Below are 14,887 nucleotides of genomic sequence, written 5' to 3'. Positions count from 1 at the left end.
TGAATTAAAAACAATAACAGCACCGTACAGTACGTTTTCATCATAAAACTCCATGTCCCACAATCCTAAGCGCTGGGACGCAACTCTCGCGAGACTTAGTGTGTTGTGGAACAGCTGACTGGGCTGAGGCTGGTAGTGATTGCGAGCATTTGCCAACCTGAAAACAGAATAATTGCCTTGTAGCTCTTATATTTTGTTTGTACTTTGTCGACGCTTGTGTTTATTTACCCGACGCCATGGCCGAGACGGACCCCAAATCAGTGCAGGACCTCACCAACGTGGTGAGTCGTGATCGCGATGCACGCTAGCGCTAGCCGCAGAGCCGTTAGCGGCCGATGCTAACAACTTTAATCTTGGTGAAGTTCCTGTTAGACCGGCACATCTAAAAGCAGTTCATGTGACTAGTTTGGTGTGTTTTCGGATTGGAAACGTGTCAGCCCCGTGTCAACCGAATGAAAACGTTGGTGTTAATCAGTAGTGATCAGTGGGTTGTAATGTAAATGACATCATCAAATCACACCAGAGGAAACCTAACATCGCATTTTAGTTGATCTGCGAGGCAACGCGGCTGATAACAAGCGTTTGTACATTTCTTCACTCGTGTCTGTCCATTAAAATGTTATAAATTCCATAATTAATCATTAAAAAAGCATTTTACTCCTCAGCGTTACCTGGATAATGTTTGAGTGTTGTCATGGAGATGAGCCAGCCATTCAACCTACAGCAGATTTTAAGCATTTAACATTTATCCTCACAGTTTGCCGATCAAAGCTCTTTAAAAACATGTTCTTCTCTTGAGCGAATCACTTTTGTTTAGCCAGATATCTAAGAAAACGATTGTGTTTATTAAATCACTTGTTTACACGGGATTAATACATATGGTGATACTGAGCTATAGATTAGCGTATGGATACTTTAAAAAGGCAATGTCAGAGCACTATTTGAGTCTAAAAATAATTTGTGCCTTCATTAAGATGACAAGCATCTATACAAGCAAGTATAAAAGAGGCATCTCCTTGGTTACCCATCTCTTTCAGTGTTGGCATGGAAACAAGCCAACCATTTATCTTTATCTGTTCTTCACAAGTCACCTATACACTACAGGCTTTACAGTTGAAGATGTGTTTTTACAGTAACCAGGTTTTTTTGTTTCTTTATATATAGTAGATACTTGCTGTGTTGACTTTACATCTCTAGAAACTTAATATATTGTATAATGTAATGTTCAGTGGGCCAGCATTCATCAAAGTGATTTATTTGGCTGAACCGTCTCAAATATGTATTTTTACCCCCATTCACAGGTCCAGACACTGTTGCAGCAAATGCAGGACAAGTTCCAGACCATGTCGGACCAGATCATCGGGAGAAATATCCTAAAAATAATTTAAGATTAAAATTAAACTGGAGTTATGCATAATCTAACAAAGATGTAATTGTCTGGGCAATTAATCATTTCAATAATCCAGATACTTATTTTTATGTGCCTTAACCAATTCTCCACTCGATGAGATGAGCACACGTATCGATGACTTGGAGAAAAACATTGCTGACCTGATGACTCAGGCTGGTGTTGAAGAGGTCGAGGCAACAACGGAAAAGCCTAAAGAAGATCAAGGATCATAATAAAAAAGGTAAGAGACCTGTTGGATCCCCCCAGCTTCCATTTCACATTTCGTTTATAAAGCACCATTTCACAATATATTTTTGGTGTTCTCATATTTAAAAAGCCAACCATTCTCCATTACAGCATTTTAAAAATTTTCTCTTTTGCTTTCTCATAGGTTGCTAAATAAGGTCTGAAGTCGGTGCTATATTCAGGAGCAGCAGACTTTTTCACGGAAAATTACTTCTTTTGGTGTGTCGTGTGAAATATTTTTTTTATATATTGAATATTGTGAAATGGTTACAGTTATGTAATGACTTGAAAAGTTGAACCTTACGTGTGAGCTAGAATAGTGATATGTCTTGAACTTTTAGTGCAGAAGCCCAGTTTATGGATTTGGTGTATCAACCTGGAGGTTCTTCAGCTGCCATCATTTTTTGATCAGATTTCCTTTATATGATGGCAGAGGGGGAGTCTGCTTTGTCCCAATCTGTATGAAGAAGTTAAACCCACAGTCTAACTGGCCAGAAGAACTTCCATACCAACATGGCACATCAAACATCTGTAACTCACAGTGTTTGACAAACACCACTGTTAGTGCAAAGGTGCAGGATACATTCCACTTCTGACACTCTTCTATTAAAGCTATTTAGTACAATGTTGTCTGTCATTTGTGACTGAAGAATTTAGTCCGGCACTGAGTCACTTGAAAGGGAGAGGGGGGGGCAGAAGCCTATAAGCCAGTTTTTAATCACAGCAACCATTTCAGGTCTCTAAAACTAATGGCACTTTTCCACTAGTACCTAGTCTACTCATCTAGGCTCAACTCGGCCTGGTTTCTTTTCCATAACAATTCAGCACCTGGAGCAGAAGTAGGAGGGTTGGAGTGAAGCTGCTGTGACGTATTTGATTGTGTGATCTAAACAAAGAAGACAACACTAAACATGTAGAACATGGAGATGATATATGTGCTGCTGGGTCTGTGGCTTGTGTTTGATAAAGTTAAAAAAAAAATGAGTGAGAGAAGCTTCAAGCAGCGAGGCTTTAATTATTTTTTTAGTTTGTCTCGGCGCTGCTGAAAAGTTGGTAGCCGCGAGCAGCTATGAAGTGACAGAGCTCCTGGTGGATCTTGTTGTTCCTCATCGAACATCTAGATCCCTTTTTAATTCTCTCCTCAGCCACCAGGTTTATGAACATCTGCACCTCAGAGTTGGATCATGAAACAGACTTCTGCGCTGTCATTGCCTGTCGAATAAAATGAACAAGAAGCTGCCGTCAGAGTCGCTCTTTCGCTGATCTCCACATCCTGACTCAGACGTTTAATTGGCCAACTCCCCAACCAATCGGTGGTGTGTAGTGTGATGACGTCAGATGCAGCCCGACTCAGTCCCCTTAGAACCTCGGCAGAATAGTTACAGAAAAAGTATCTACTCTGCACGTTAGACCCCTAGTGGAAAAGCGCCAAACAGAGTGGAGGCGAGCCAAGCTGAGTACGTACTAGTGGAAAAGTGCCCTATATCAGGACTAGGCTACTGTGATTATCTCTCCCCCAAAACCGTGGGGTGAGTATGTAAGTGAGTGAGCAGGTGTGTATGTCTGTAATTGTTCGTGTGCAAAGTGAAAACAAGGCTTTACCTGAACTGCAACTAGAGTGGAGGGAGGGAGGGCACAACTACGCCGACGAGGGAGAAACCCAGGCCACCAGCAGCCCCACGGAGGACCGGAAGAGGGACAGCAGGAGACCCCCCCGCCAGCAAGCCCCACCCCCTACATCGGATGCCTTTGAAATCACATTTACAACACTGCCTCTCAAAAGTAGTATTTAAGCAAAGTATGTCTCCATTATACAGCAAATTAGGAACCTTTATTTGAATTAATGCCAACAAAATGTAAATACACAGCAACCAACAGAAATCATCTAAATTAAGCACCTATACGATCAAACCAAAATGAGCAACAACAAACATTTGGGAAAAGCTTGGCCACATCACACACAGTACATCATCAGTAGTCCTATAAATGCAGTATTAAAGTACTGTACGTTTTAACGTCAAAGATTCCCTAGTTGCATCTTATCAGTTTATGAATCTGGTGTTGAAGTTTAATTTTAGAACTCAAAGTCCGCCTCCGTCATGTCGATGGCCCAGGCAAACTTATCCCGTTGGGATTTATTGTAGACTTTTTCTATGGGCACCCCCATGTTCTTACACCTAGGGAAAACAATAGAATTGTTTATTAGATTTAATCACAAGTTATTAGCCAGTTCCATGCAAACTTTAAACTTAAGAGTGATATGCAGATATTTTGTCCTAACACTGCAGTAGAAATAAAAAAAAAAAGTAATATTTGAGTAAATAAATACCTTCTTTACAGTTGTCTTAATTTCTACATTGTTGGGAAAGCTATTTAGAGCTAGTTAGTTTTACAAAAGGTTTAATAAAAAAGGGATCTCAGATTAAGGGTAAATCAACCTCACAATCAGTAAGACTCAAAGCCACAAATTAGCAATATGATGACAGACCTTCATTTGACAGAATATACACACATTAAGTGTTAATAGATTTAACAAGGGATAAGTTTGTGGATTGTACAGCCGTTTGTAATATAAAGGGCAAAAAAGGCAGTACTTTGTCAAGCGACCAGCAGGGGGAAGTAAAGACTGCAAAAAGTAGTAAAATTAGGTTTTGGGATTGTGTGTGAGGAAAATGTGTTCAAGAGTAGCGATGTCCATTTATCCTAGAACCTACAGTCCAGATAAACATTCACTTACCAGGCCACAGTAATACGTGGGTCCAGATAGTTGAGTTTTGAGGTACCCAGAGCAATCTGTTTGTTCTCCTCTCTGTCAGTTGCCTGGACCTCCATCTTCAGCAGCTGCTCCTCACAGCGCTTTACTGCTGCCTTCTTCCTCTCCACCAGTCTAAAACAATTATATACACGTACAAATGTAGCTACAACAGAGCCCAAAGTAAATCATTCAAACAATGAGCTGACATTTGGTTTATTTTGGTGCTGATGTGAGGGGAAAAGTAGGGAAAAAAAGACTTGTCATTTAACATATTTGGATGTCTGAGTTTATGTAAAAACTTAGACATAACATGAGCTGTTCAGTTGAGGTGTTCAGAACTGCAGGGTGCTGTTATGTTATAGAAGGAGGTAAAACTAGAGCTATCCAGCCTGCTTTCAGCCAGACTGGGTTGCAGGGGCTACAGCCTGAACGAAGAGGCTCAAACGTCCCTCTGCCCAGCCAGCTCTTCCAGGGAATGGCAAGGCATCCTGATGCCTGCTGAGAAACACTCTATTTTTAACATTTCAATAATATTCTCATACAAAATGAAAATCATCTGCCAATCCACCAATAATATGCTTACATTATCTGTTTTAAAACTTTTTTCCCCCCCTTTTCATCTCCTTACTTGCACACCAGTGTCCCCATACTAACGTATTAATGCAATATGTTCAGGCCTGAAATGCAAAACTGGATGATTAACAAATAAAAAGTTGGTATGACAGAACAAGGAGGTTTTGGGTTGGTACTGTCTGCAAAGAAGAACAATATGTGAAGTTTGTGTGCAAATTTACATTTGCATGGAAGCCCAAAGTTTCATTTTCAAAAGAAGGCTTACCCAGCAGAACAAGTTAAATTGCTCAAATTACCTATGAAAACCAGTTGCTATAAACAAATTTATAAAGACACGGTTGACAACAAAACCATGCCGCAAAGCGAGACATTTCATTAAGATCTCAGAAAATTGTATCAACTTATTTTTGAGAAACTCCAAACTGCATCTCCAGACAAAACAACTCAATAATCTGAGTTTAAGGTAATAAGAAATAACACCTCATATCACAGAATCATATTTAATAGTTTTTTGTTCTTTTTTTGAAATGTAAATTGTGTCTGACAGTACAGTAAATGGTTTTAAGTCATGATTTAAAAGCATGTGTTCACCAAGATGAAATGGTCTATTAGTGGATCTTATTTAGTTTAATGCTGATGCAGTCATATTGGAAGGACTTAAACATCAATGGCATCATTTAGATGTAGAATTGGAAGTCGTGTCAGATAATTACAAATATTATATAGTTTAATGTTTCCAGTTTTCCGTTTTTCATGGTCCTATGACACTTACGTTTGAGCTTTGGGGTCCGAGTTCCCTTTGGTCTTGGCCTCCTTCTTAGCCTGTTTCAGCTCCGTCTTAGCTAGAGCCAGCTTTTCTTTTCTTGTTTCAATCTGGGTGGAAAACAGGACATACATTTCTCACCATGGATTAGTGTTACATTATCATGGAGTTGTGAAGGTTACATAAGTCACACACGTTTCTGTAATTGTCCCCCGTTAGTTGTGAAAAAAACAAAACACTAATATTGTCCTTTCTGATGCAATATCATCCTTGTCATCTGGTGCAACAGTGAAGCTGTCCTTACCTTGGTCTGAAGGTTAGCCATGGATTGATCAAAGGTCTTTGGCGGCGCCCGCTGGTGGTTGCACAGAATAGCAACTGCTCTGTTCGCACGGTTGTAAGACAGCAGCTTCTCTGGCTCATTGTCAGATTCTTTGGAGGGTGACAGAATTCTAGTTGAGGACGCATGCATTGAACCAGAACTATGCAGTTTCATTTAAAAAGATAAAAATCACAGAAGCATACTCTCATATAATTACTGCCTACTTTATGCATGCATGGCAGTTTGCACAAATTCAAAACCTTCAACATACTCAGACAGTAAGTTACATTTTTTCATTTCATTATTGCAGCACCCAATTAAATTCAACCCTTTTTCTCCTCGGACTCATGCTACAGTGCCTGCAACTACATGTAAGCCTGCATATTGGATTTCAGCATCAATCTAGAAATGAATGGGAATTCTATCTGAATGAGAAACGGAGGCAGATGCAAACCAATGAGACCTTGACAAGGAGGAGGCAGACTGGGTACAGTGATAACATGGTTCCTGCCAGAGCTAAAAAGGCTGAATGACATTATGAGCATCTTGAATCAAGACAGCTAAAAATACATTTTTCAAGTGTGCAGGTTTTAAATTGTGGCAAGAGCTAGGCAGATTGGTTGAGGACTATGAGCTAAAGCTTTCAGAAATCTGTCTTACAGCTTTTTAATGAGCTTTCCTGTTTATAGTCTATTCAGTGTGTATGACTTACTGTTTGTGAGCTCTTTCAGCTGCTGTTGCAGGGTAATGGAGGCGTTATATGTCCTGAATACCTTTGCAGTCAGACCAGGCATTAGAGAGCTCAGATGTTTGTTCAAAAGGCTTGTCTGCAATGAGCAATGGTGAGAGAGAGACCATCAAAGCACAGTCACCATAAAATCTGTTGAAAACCCACTAGGTGGTGCTGTGGTATTGTAATCTCAATGTTATACCATCTACTGTATGATAAAACAAAAACATAAAAGACCATCTATATCTTTATAAGCATTCATTAGAACTAGCGAGAATACGAAAGATCAGACTACTGTTTTCCCTCTGATATTTTTGTAGGCGTTACAGTGAGTAAGAGTTGTCAAAGTCGGCGGTTACATGGTGAAGATGAGACCATTTGAACAAGACAGATGAAAGAGAATTAAAAGTGGAAACTTAGACAGACACGGGAGTGAAAGTAAAACAACATACTCACTGCAAACGTGTTAATATGACTTGCAAACTGCTGGATGTGTGCAGGTAGTTAAGAGGCATTATGGATTAAAACATACAGTTCTCAACGGCTCATCTTAAAAGGAATCATGATTCTGAAGAAGACTAAAACCTGTGGCTGGTTTAATGAAATTAGCTTCACCACCTGACTTTGAGGCCACAGACTTATTGATGAGCATTTCACTGGAGAAGCTCGCCAGAAACATGAGCGACTGTTTTCCTGTAAAGGTGCTGTACAACAGCATGCATGTGCTGCACACCATACGGTTATACATTTGCATCAGTCTGCCTTTGTAACGAGCTACAGTACTCAACTCTGCCCCTCTGATACTAATGAGTGAGCAAGTCTGAGGGCACAGTGTGGTAGGTGTGTTGTAGGTGCACATATTTGTGAAAATGTTTGTGAATGTCATCAATCATCATGTCATCCGTACAATGTGCGATTACTGCAATTCAAATTCTCCAACTATAATGCAACATAGTATTTCTTCCTGGAATTGGTTATGTCACCAAAAATGCACTGACTGCTGCCGAGGTCCTGAATGAAAAACAAAACAAAAACACTCTTGTAGTCAAAATACACAGTGGAGAAAATAGTTTAGGAAAAAAAACAAACATACAAAAAAAAAAAACAATCCTCTTGTCTGGACTGAAATACATTGAAGTAATTTATCTCATAAGATTTAGTGAGGAAAAAACAAAACACAGAGACAGGGAGCGAGAGAAACAGAGACAGAGAGCGAGAGACACACACATACAGAGAGCAAGAGCGTGATAGAGAGACGGACAGAAAGAGACGCACAGAAAGCGAGAGAGACAGAGAGTCATAATAAAACTAAGGCCCAGTCCCAATACACCCACTACCCCTACTTTTCAGCCCCACCCCTAAATTTTGCACGTTTCCGTGAGGGTGGTGTCCCAATTCCTCTTTTCACCTAGGGGAAGTGTGCTTATTTAGGGGTAACGAGTATGAATCTAGCCCTTCACAGGGAGGGCTTTCAGATGCACCCTAGCTGACTGAGGGCCAGAAAAATTTCCCAGAATGCTTTTCGTCGTCATTTGCGGACTGAATCAAAAAAAAAAACAAAACACGGCGGACATTTCTTATTTTTTAGTGAATAAAATCAATATTTTAAGTTAGTTTCTGCATAACAATGCGTTTTGATTACATTTCTAGCGAGAAATATATATTTTACTTTCATAATATTCACTCAGTGAATGTACATAATCACTCGTTTGCGGGTTGTTGCAAAGTCTTTTTCAAACCTCGCCAGAATAAAAGGCTGATTTATGGTTCCGCGTTACACCAACCCAGAGCCTACGGCGTAGGGTACGCGGCGACGCGCAACGTACGGTGCGCGTCGCCGCGTACCCTACGGCGTAGGCTCTGCGTCGATTTAACGCGGAACCATAAAATCAGCTCCCGAGCCGGCAGCCAGCTGTACTCATCTCGAAATTTTCGGAGCAAATTTCTTAACAGGCGTTATTTGGATAAACTGAGCCCAGGTCGGGGATCTTAACTGTTACTTTTACACCTGAAAAAACATTAAAACTAAATAAAGGGGCATATTAACAGTGCTACAGCTGAAATTTACAGCTTTTGGCTCTCAGCTTCCTGATATGGTGTGACGTATGTGCAAACGTAACTACGCAGTCGCTAACGTACCCGAACGTAAACCAAGTAGTGACGTAGCAAGCAAAATTTAGGGGTGGTGCTGAAAAGAAGGGGTAGTGGGTGTATTGGGACAGGGCCCTGGGAAGATTTCAAGGGCCCTAAAAATTTGTGGCTTGATTTTTAGGGGTAGTGGTAGTGAGGGAGGGCTAGTGGTAGAAAGTAGGGGGTGTATTGGGATTGGCCTTAAGGATGATTCCAGACAAATTGCATAGCTGCACAGATAAGTTCAGCATGATGGGCGCATATGCATATGTGTGTTAGCCAGGCTACAGACATATGCCACACACACATATATTTTTCCACACATATGGAAAAGTTATACTGTTGAGCTCTGTTTCTCATTGATCCGTACAATCATCTACAACAAATAAGCCTCATTTACACCTGGTATTAAAAGCCATCCTCAGTGATCCAATTATAAGTGCATCTTGTTCACACCTGGTAGTAAAGCCTCTCAAGTGGCAATTTGTGATTACTGTATGTGCATAATTTTCACCTTTGAAGACTGAATCCCTTGTTTTTTTTTTTACATGGAGGAGGCATCTATGCACTAAAACATCACTAGTTGCCAAAGAAAAAGAACACCTCGTTTGTCAGGTTATTTTTTTCCAGGTCATTTAACAGATGCCCACACATATGCAAAAATAAAGACAATGAGAAAAAGTCAAAACCATGGAGATAAAAAAAGAAAAACTTTCAGACTGATCTAAACAGATATGGGATGTCAGAAATTAAAACTACTCTCAACCTAGGCCGGGGGTCAGCAACCCGCGGCTCTAGAGCCGCATGCGGCTCTTTAGCACCGCCCTAGTGGCTCCCTGAAGCTTTTTCAAAAATGTTTGAAAATGGAAATAGATGGGGGAGGGAAATGTATTTTTTGTTTTAATATGGTTTCTATAGGAGGACAAACATGACCCAAACATTCTTAACGTTTTCCAATGCTCTAAAAATGTGTAGAATAAATATCAAATTTCAACATTTAATTTAATCATTTAATCTACACAAATTACTCATTACTCAAAAGAAATTTGTAAGAATAGCTACTTCTGCCTCCTATTTGGCCCCATCTGCCCCTTTGTTTAAAAAATTAAATTTATTATCCATCTATGATATTAACATACTTCAATCATGTGCTTTCATTTACAAATGCACTTATCTTGCAAATAGGCTTCCAAGTACTTTCAAAGATTTTTTTAAGACCAATTCGCAAATTCATAACTATAATACCAGACAATTTGAGGATCTCCATTCTTCATTCAGTCGTACCAATAGCACTCAGTTCTCCATCAAAGACAGAGGTTCCTCACTCTGGAACTCTCATATACTTATCGCAAAATCTTCACTGTCTATTAATAGTTTTAAACAGAGATTGAAGACCAGCCTTATTGACCAAGCGTCTAGAAGTGCTTCCACTTAATGTGGACTCACTTCTGCACGTGCACACCGAGAAATTGTCTGTTTATATCCATCTTTTTTGAATGCTGTTTTTTTTTTTGTTTGTTTTTTTGTTCTTGCTATTAGTTCAATACAATCTATTTTTCCTGGTGAGAACTTTGAATAAGCCCATTTAGGGCTTCCTTTCTCACCTGCACATATTTTCATGTTTTTTTATGTTTATTTAAACTTTTGTACCGTTTTTTATGTTGTGCAAATAAACAAATCAAATCAAACATTTCTGTTAACGAAGATTTGCGTCGGAGCCTGCGACACACGTTTCTACCAGCAGGGCGGGGGGCCAGCCATGTGGCTGTTGTAAATAAACCGGCCAAAGTGATCGTTTCCAAGGGGAAAAGAGAAAAATAACTGAGGAGAAAAGGGGATTCAACATTTCTTGGGCCGAATCATTTGCATTAATTGCCTGAATGTTTGCTCTTTATAGAGAAGTTGTGCAATAACAAAAACAGTCATGTGGAAAGACATTTGCATGCTACATTTGCAGCCAAGTACCCAGTTATAACTAATATAATGAAGGCAACACATGCTGTATGTATCTATAAGGCTTATACCGTTAAACTAAGGCTAAGGGGGGACAAAAATTATTTTTTTGCGGCTCCAGACATATTTGTTTTTTTGGTCCAATATGGCTCTTTCAACAATTTGGGTTGCCGACCCTGACCTAGGCAATTCAACACAGAATTCAGTTTTGTTGAGGTTGCAGGTCATTTTCAGTTCGTATGGCTTAGCTATTTTGAACCTTAACACTGTTGTCCAAATAAATGCATTCTTTCAGCGAGACATAAGGACTCAGTTAACCAAGTGGTTTTTCAATGTCGCCATTTGTTATTAAACTACTAAAAGAATGTTACCATGTGGCCCAGATCACCTCAGAATGTGGATTAAGTGATCAGATCTCAATCCGTCCCAAGAACCTGTACTTAAAGTGATTGCTGATGTGAAAACTATGTGTAAAAAGGGCCCAAGAATCCCTCTCGACTCAGTGTTAGTAAAAACCATTTTTCAGTTGAGCATTTAGCAACAACAAAATATTACTCTACAACAAGGTTATAGCCAGAAAAAAGTCCAGTTTGGGGACAGATAATCTCAGTAGTTTAGTACTGATTTAGTTTTAGACACCAGGGGCCTGTACTACGAAGCAAGTTCAACATACCCAGGATATCTTTTCCTTATCCAGATTCACTAACCCGGACAATTGCAATCACGCTAAGCGGTCACACGACGGCGGTTATCAACTCGGTATATCAACCCAGGTTTCTCCAATCTGGATATGAGCGCGTGCACATAAAAGGGGCGGTGTTTTCAGCGCATGACCAATCGCAAGCATGGAGAAGTCCGCTGTCAGAGCCGCTTATTTCAGTAGCGAAGAGCAAACAATAATTTTACGGAAATATGATGAGTATAGGCATATAATACAGGCAAAAAGCAACACAGTTGCAGCTGCAAAATGCAGGAAAGACAGCTGGCAAAAGATCGCTGACTGTATAAATGCGTAAGTTCATAAGGATATAAACATATATTTGAATATTCTGGGAATCTTAATCTTAAACTGTAAACCATGATCAGCAATATTAAAATAATAAAAGGCTTGCAATATTTCAGTTGATTTGTAATGAATCCAGAATGTATGACATTTTTTTGTTTTTGTGTTTGCATTACAGAAAATCACAATATTCTAATTTTCTGAGACAGTCCTGTATATATTGGTTCTATAACTATTGTTGTTGACCGATAACTTGTGCTGATGCTGTACCAAAGAATTGGGTTTATTTATTTATTTTATTTAATTTTTAATTTTTTCAGGAGGGGGGTATTTAGTATTTTAAAGTGACTTCTCAGAATGTTCGAGGGACGAAATTGAAAATCCCTTTTTTGCTATCCCCTTACAAATGCATCTTCTTTTTGATTTCTTCTTGATTTCTTTATTTAATTGGTATTAGTTTTGGATTGACTGTACATCGGATTTTGGGTGATGATTTGTTTTATTTATTCATTGATTGATTTATTTTTTATTTTCTCCTCCACCTCTTTTTTCTTTTTTTCCTTTTTTTTTGGATCGTTCATACAGGTACTCATCAGGGAAAGCAAAGGGGTTTTGCTGGTCCCTGAATACGCGTTCTCTTCAGAGGGATCCTCTCACGATCCGCGCACCGAGCTCCACTGGATTCATTTTCCAAGAGAGCTGATTGGTCAGTGGGCGGTGCTTTTATACCCGGCGATCTGTATCTCGAACATAACCTGCTCCGGAGCAGGTTAGCTGTTCAGCATAAGTTACCATGGCGATAAGAAGTGAACCACCGTCGTAGTCCTGAAAACCCAGGGTTAAACCTGAAGTTACCTCGCTAACCCCAAATCCCGCTTCGTAGTACAGTCCTCTGGAATGGTTGCCGTTTTTTTTCACTCGTCGTGTGTTCGTGTGCCTCTCATTTAAGACTTGCAGCGGAATTGGTAGACATTTTAGGGGTACCTAGGCTTAGGCAGTTTTTTTTGCCCCCCCTTAGCCTTAGTTTAACGGTGGATGCCAACAAAATATTTTGACTGATATTTGACTTTTTTCACTCTAGTTCAACTTAAGTAAAACTAATCAAACAACCGAAATATGCCAGGTGGCAGACTTCCTGAAACTAAACTGATAAACGTTAAATAAGTAGTAGGATTACAGTATTAGTAGGATTTCAATGTATGTAAATGTTTCTCCATGTATTAATGATTGTTTCACTAAATAGAACTTCAATCCACCCATCTGAAACAATAATACAGTATTTAATTCAAACAAATGACAATGAAATTACGTATTACTTCTTGCTTGCTGAATCATTGTATGTCATTTGATGTTGGTACTACGCATCCTATACGATCTGAACATGCCTTTTTAAAATCCTGGCTAAAAGCCTGCTCTACAACAGGGCACAGCTTAAACACAGCAACAGAAAGACACATTTTCATTGTAATTCTGTCTTCATTTGTTAACAGTTCATAATCAATTGTTAAAGGCTAAGTATAAAATAAGATCACACATTTTTGTTTGATAAATATCCCATTCAAATTTAGATGACTCATTTTGCCTCATCATTGATGATAAATACGCACTTATTAGAGAATAAGATTAAGCTATAATTCCATTCTTCAATGGAAAGAAATAATTCAAAGAAGCTCTGTGCTGCAATGGTTTAAACGATCAGGACATAAATAATTCCATCCTGCTTCAACAGCACAGGGCTCTGGTCGCAACAAAGTCAATGATTAAAACACAATCAATCCTAATGAGATGGCAAAAAAAGAAAAACAATGTTTTGGCTGCTCAGACAAGTCAACTGTACAATTTCATCATTAAAAAAAAATCTAACCTTCTGATGTGGCCATTTCAAAGTTGGAGAGATTAATACAATGCTGATGTACACATTAAAATAATTACTTTTAACATATTAGCATTTTACACCTTCACCCTACACCTTCACCCTACAACACAAGCAGTATGGCATCATTGGTTCTTAAGTGTAAATATCACTTTTTAAACTTCTTTCTTTATCGTATTATTAGACATAACATTTTGACAGTTTATTTTTTGTTTCAATCTATAAACTTCCATCATCATGAAGCCGAGTACGGTACATGTCAATGCCGTTGGGGAAAAAATTAATCAGCATATGCACTTTTCTCTTAAGCTGCAGAGTTTTAATGATGACAGCACTTTTGAGGATGTTTTACTGAATTTGTTTTTACTTTTTCCTTTAATTTATTGGTTTGGATCCCTCTCTCCCTCTCTCTCTCTCTCTCTCAATAATTAGAACAAATTAATTTCTCTTCAGCGGTTTTCCATCCATCCGTTTGGTCAAGGCAGCACATGCAGAGACACCCAGACCTCCCTTCTCACCAGCAATCTCCTCCAGCTCTTCTAAAGAGACACAGAGGGGTTGCCACGCCAGCCAAGAGATGTAATCTCCAGTGCGTCTTGGGACTGCCTCCGGGCTTCCTGTCAGTTGGACATGCAGGAAACACTTCCTTGGTAAGACACCTAGCAGTCATCCTAATCAGATGTCTAAACCACCTCAGCTGGGTGCTCTTGACACGGAGAAGCAGTTACTTTGCTACAACTTGTTTCATCTCTAAAAGGAGTCTCCAGCCACCCTCCACAGGGAATCTATTGGAGCCACTTGTATGCATGCTCTTTTTCTTTTCAGTCACTACCACCGTTTGTGACCATATGTGAATGTAGGAACACGGACTGACAGAGCCGTGTCTCTTGTCTCAGGTGTCTCAGGTACAGAGACTCCATTACTAGCACATACTGCACTGTTATGAGTCCAGTCTGAATGTCAACGCTGCCCTTTGTTTAGTTAAATGGCAATATAAATTGTGGACTCATTTTCAATAATCCATCCATCCATCCATCCATCCATCCAGCCATCCATCCATTTTCCGCCGCTTATCTGTTCCCGGGGGCAGCAGCCTCAGCAGAGATGCCCAGACTTCCTTCACCCCAGAAACTTCCTCCAGCTCTTCTG

At 39.5% G+C, this 14,887-nt stretch overlaps 2 protein-coding genes across 4 annotated transcripts in view; one reads left to right on the top strand and one right to left on the bottom strand.

The window, feature by feature from the left end:
- The first annotated feature begins 83 nt into the window (after positions 1–83).
- Positions 84–2,261, top strand: hsbp1b (heat shock factor binding protein 1b). Its single transcript, XM_061721324.1, has 4 exons — positions 84–281; positions 1,302–1,368; positions 1,502–1,631; positions 1,782–2,261. The coding sequence occupies exons 1-3, from the start codon at positions 237–239 to the stop codon at positions 1,621–1,623; spliced, it is 234 nt and encodes a 77-aa protein (XP_061577308.1). The 5' UTR covers positions 84–236; the 3' UTR covers positions 1,624–1,631; positions 1,782–2,261.
- A 1,208-nt stretch (positions 2,262–3,469) lies between these two features.
- Positions 3,470–14,887, bottom strand: part of zgc:173742 (DNA topoisomerase I, mitochondrial) — a 47,790-nt gene continuing 36,372 nt past the window's right edge. For all 3 annotated transcript variants that reach the window (XM_061721320.1, XM_061721321.1, XM_061721322.1), the window contains exons 16-20: positions 6,762–6,876; positions 6,032–6,159; positions 5,737–5,837; positions 4,374–4,523; positions 3,470–3,813 (exon numbers count right to left, since the gene is read on the bottom strand). In XM_061721320.1, the coding sequence (XP_061577304.1) occupies positions 3,711–3,813; positions 4,374–4,523; positions 5,737–5,837; positions 6,032–6,159; positions 6,762–6,876 (597 nt within the window). In that variant the 3' untranslated portion in view covers positions 3,470–3,710. The remainder of the gene's footprint in view (positions 3,814–4,373; positions 4,524–5,736; positions 5,838–6,031; positions 6,160–6,761; positions 6,877–14,887) is intronic.

Source organism: Cololabis saira, chromosome 5 (genome assembly GCF_033807715.1).
Source record: "Cololabis saira isolate AMF1-May2022 chromosome 5, fColSai1.1, whole genome shotgun sequence".
NCBI lineage: Eukaryota > Metazoa > Chordata > Actinopteri > Beloniformes > Belonidae > Cololabis > Cololabis saira.
This window is presented reverse-complemented; position numbering and strand designations above follow the sequence as displayed.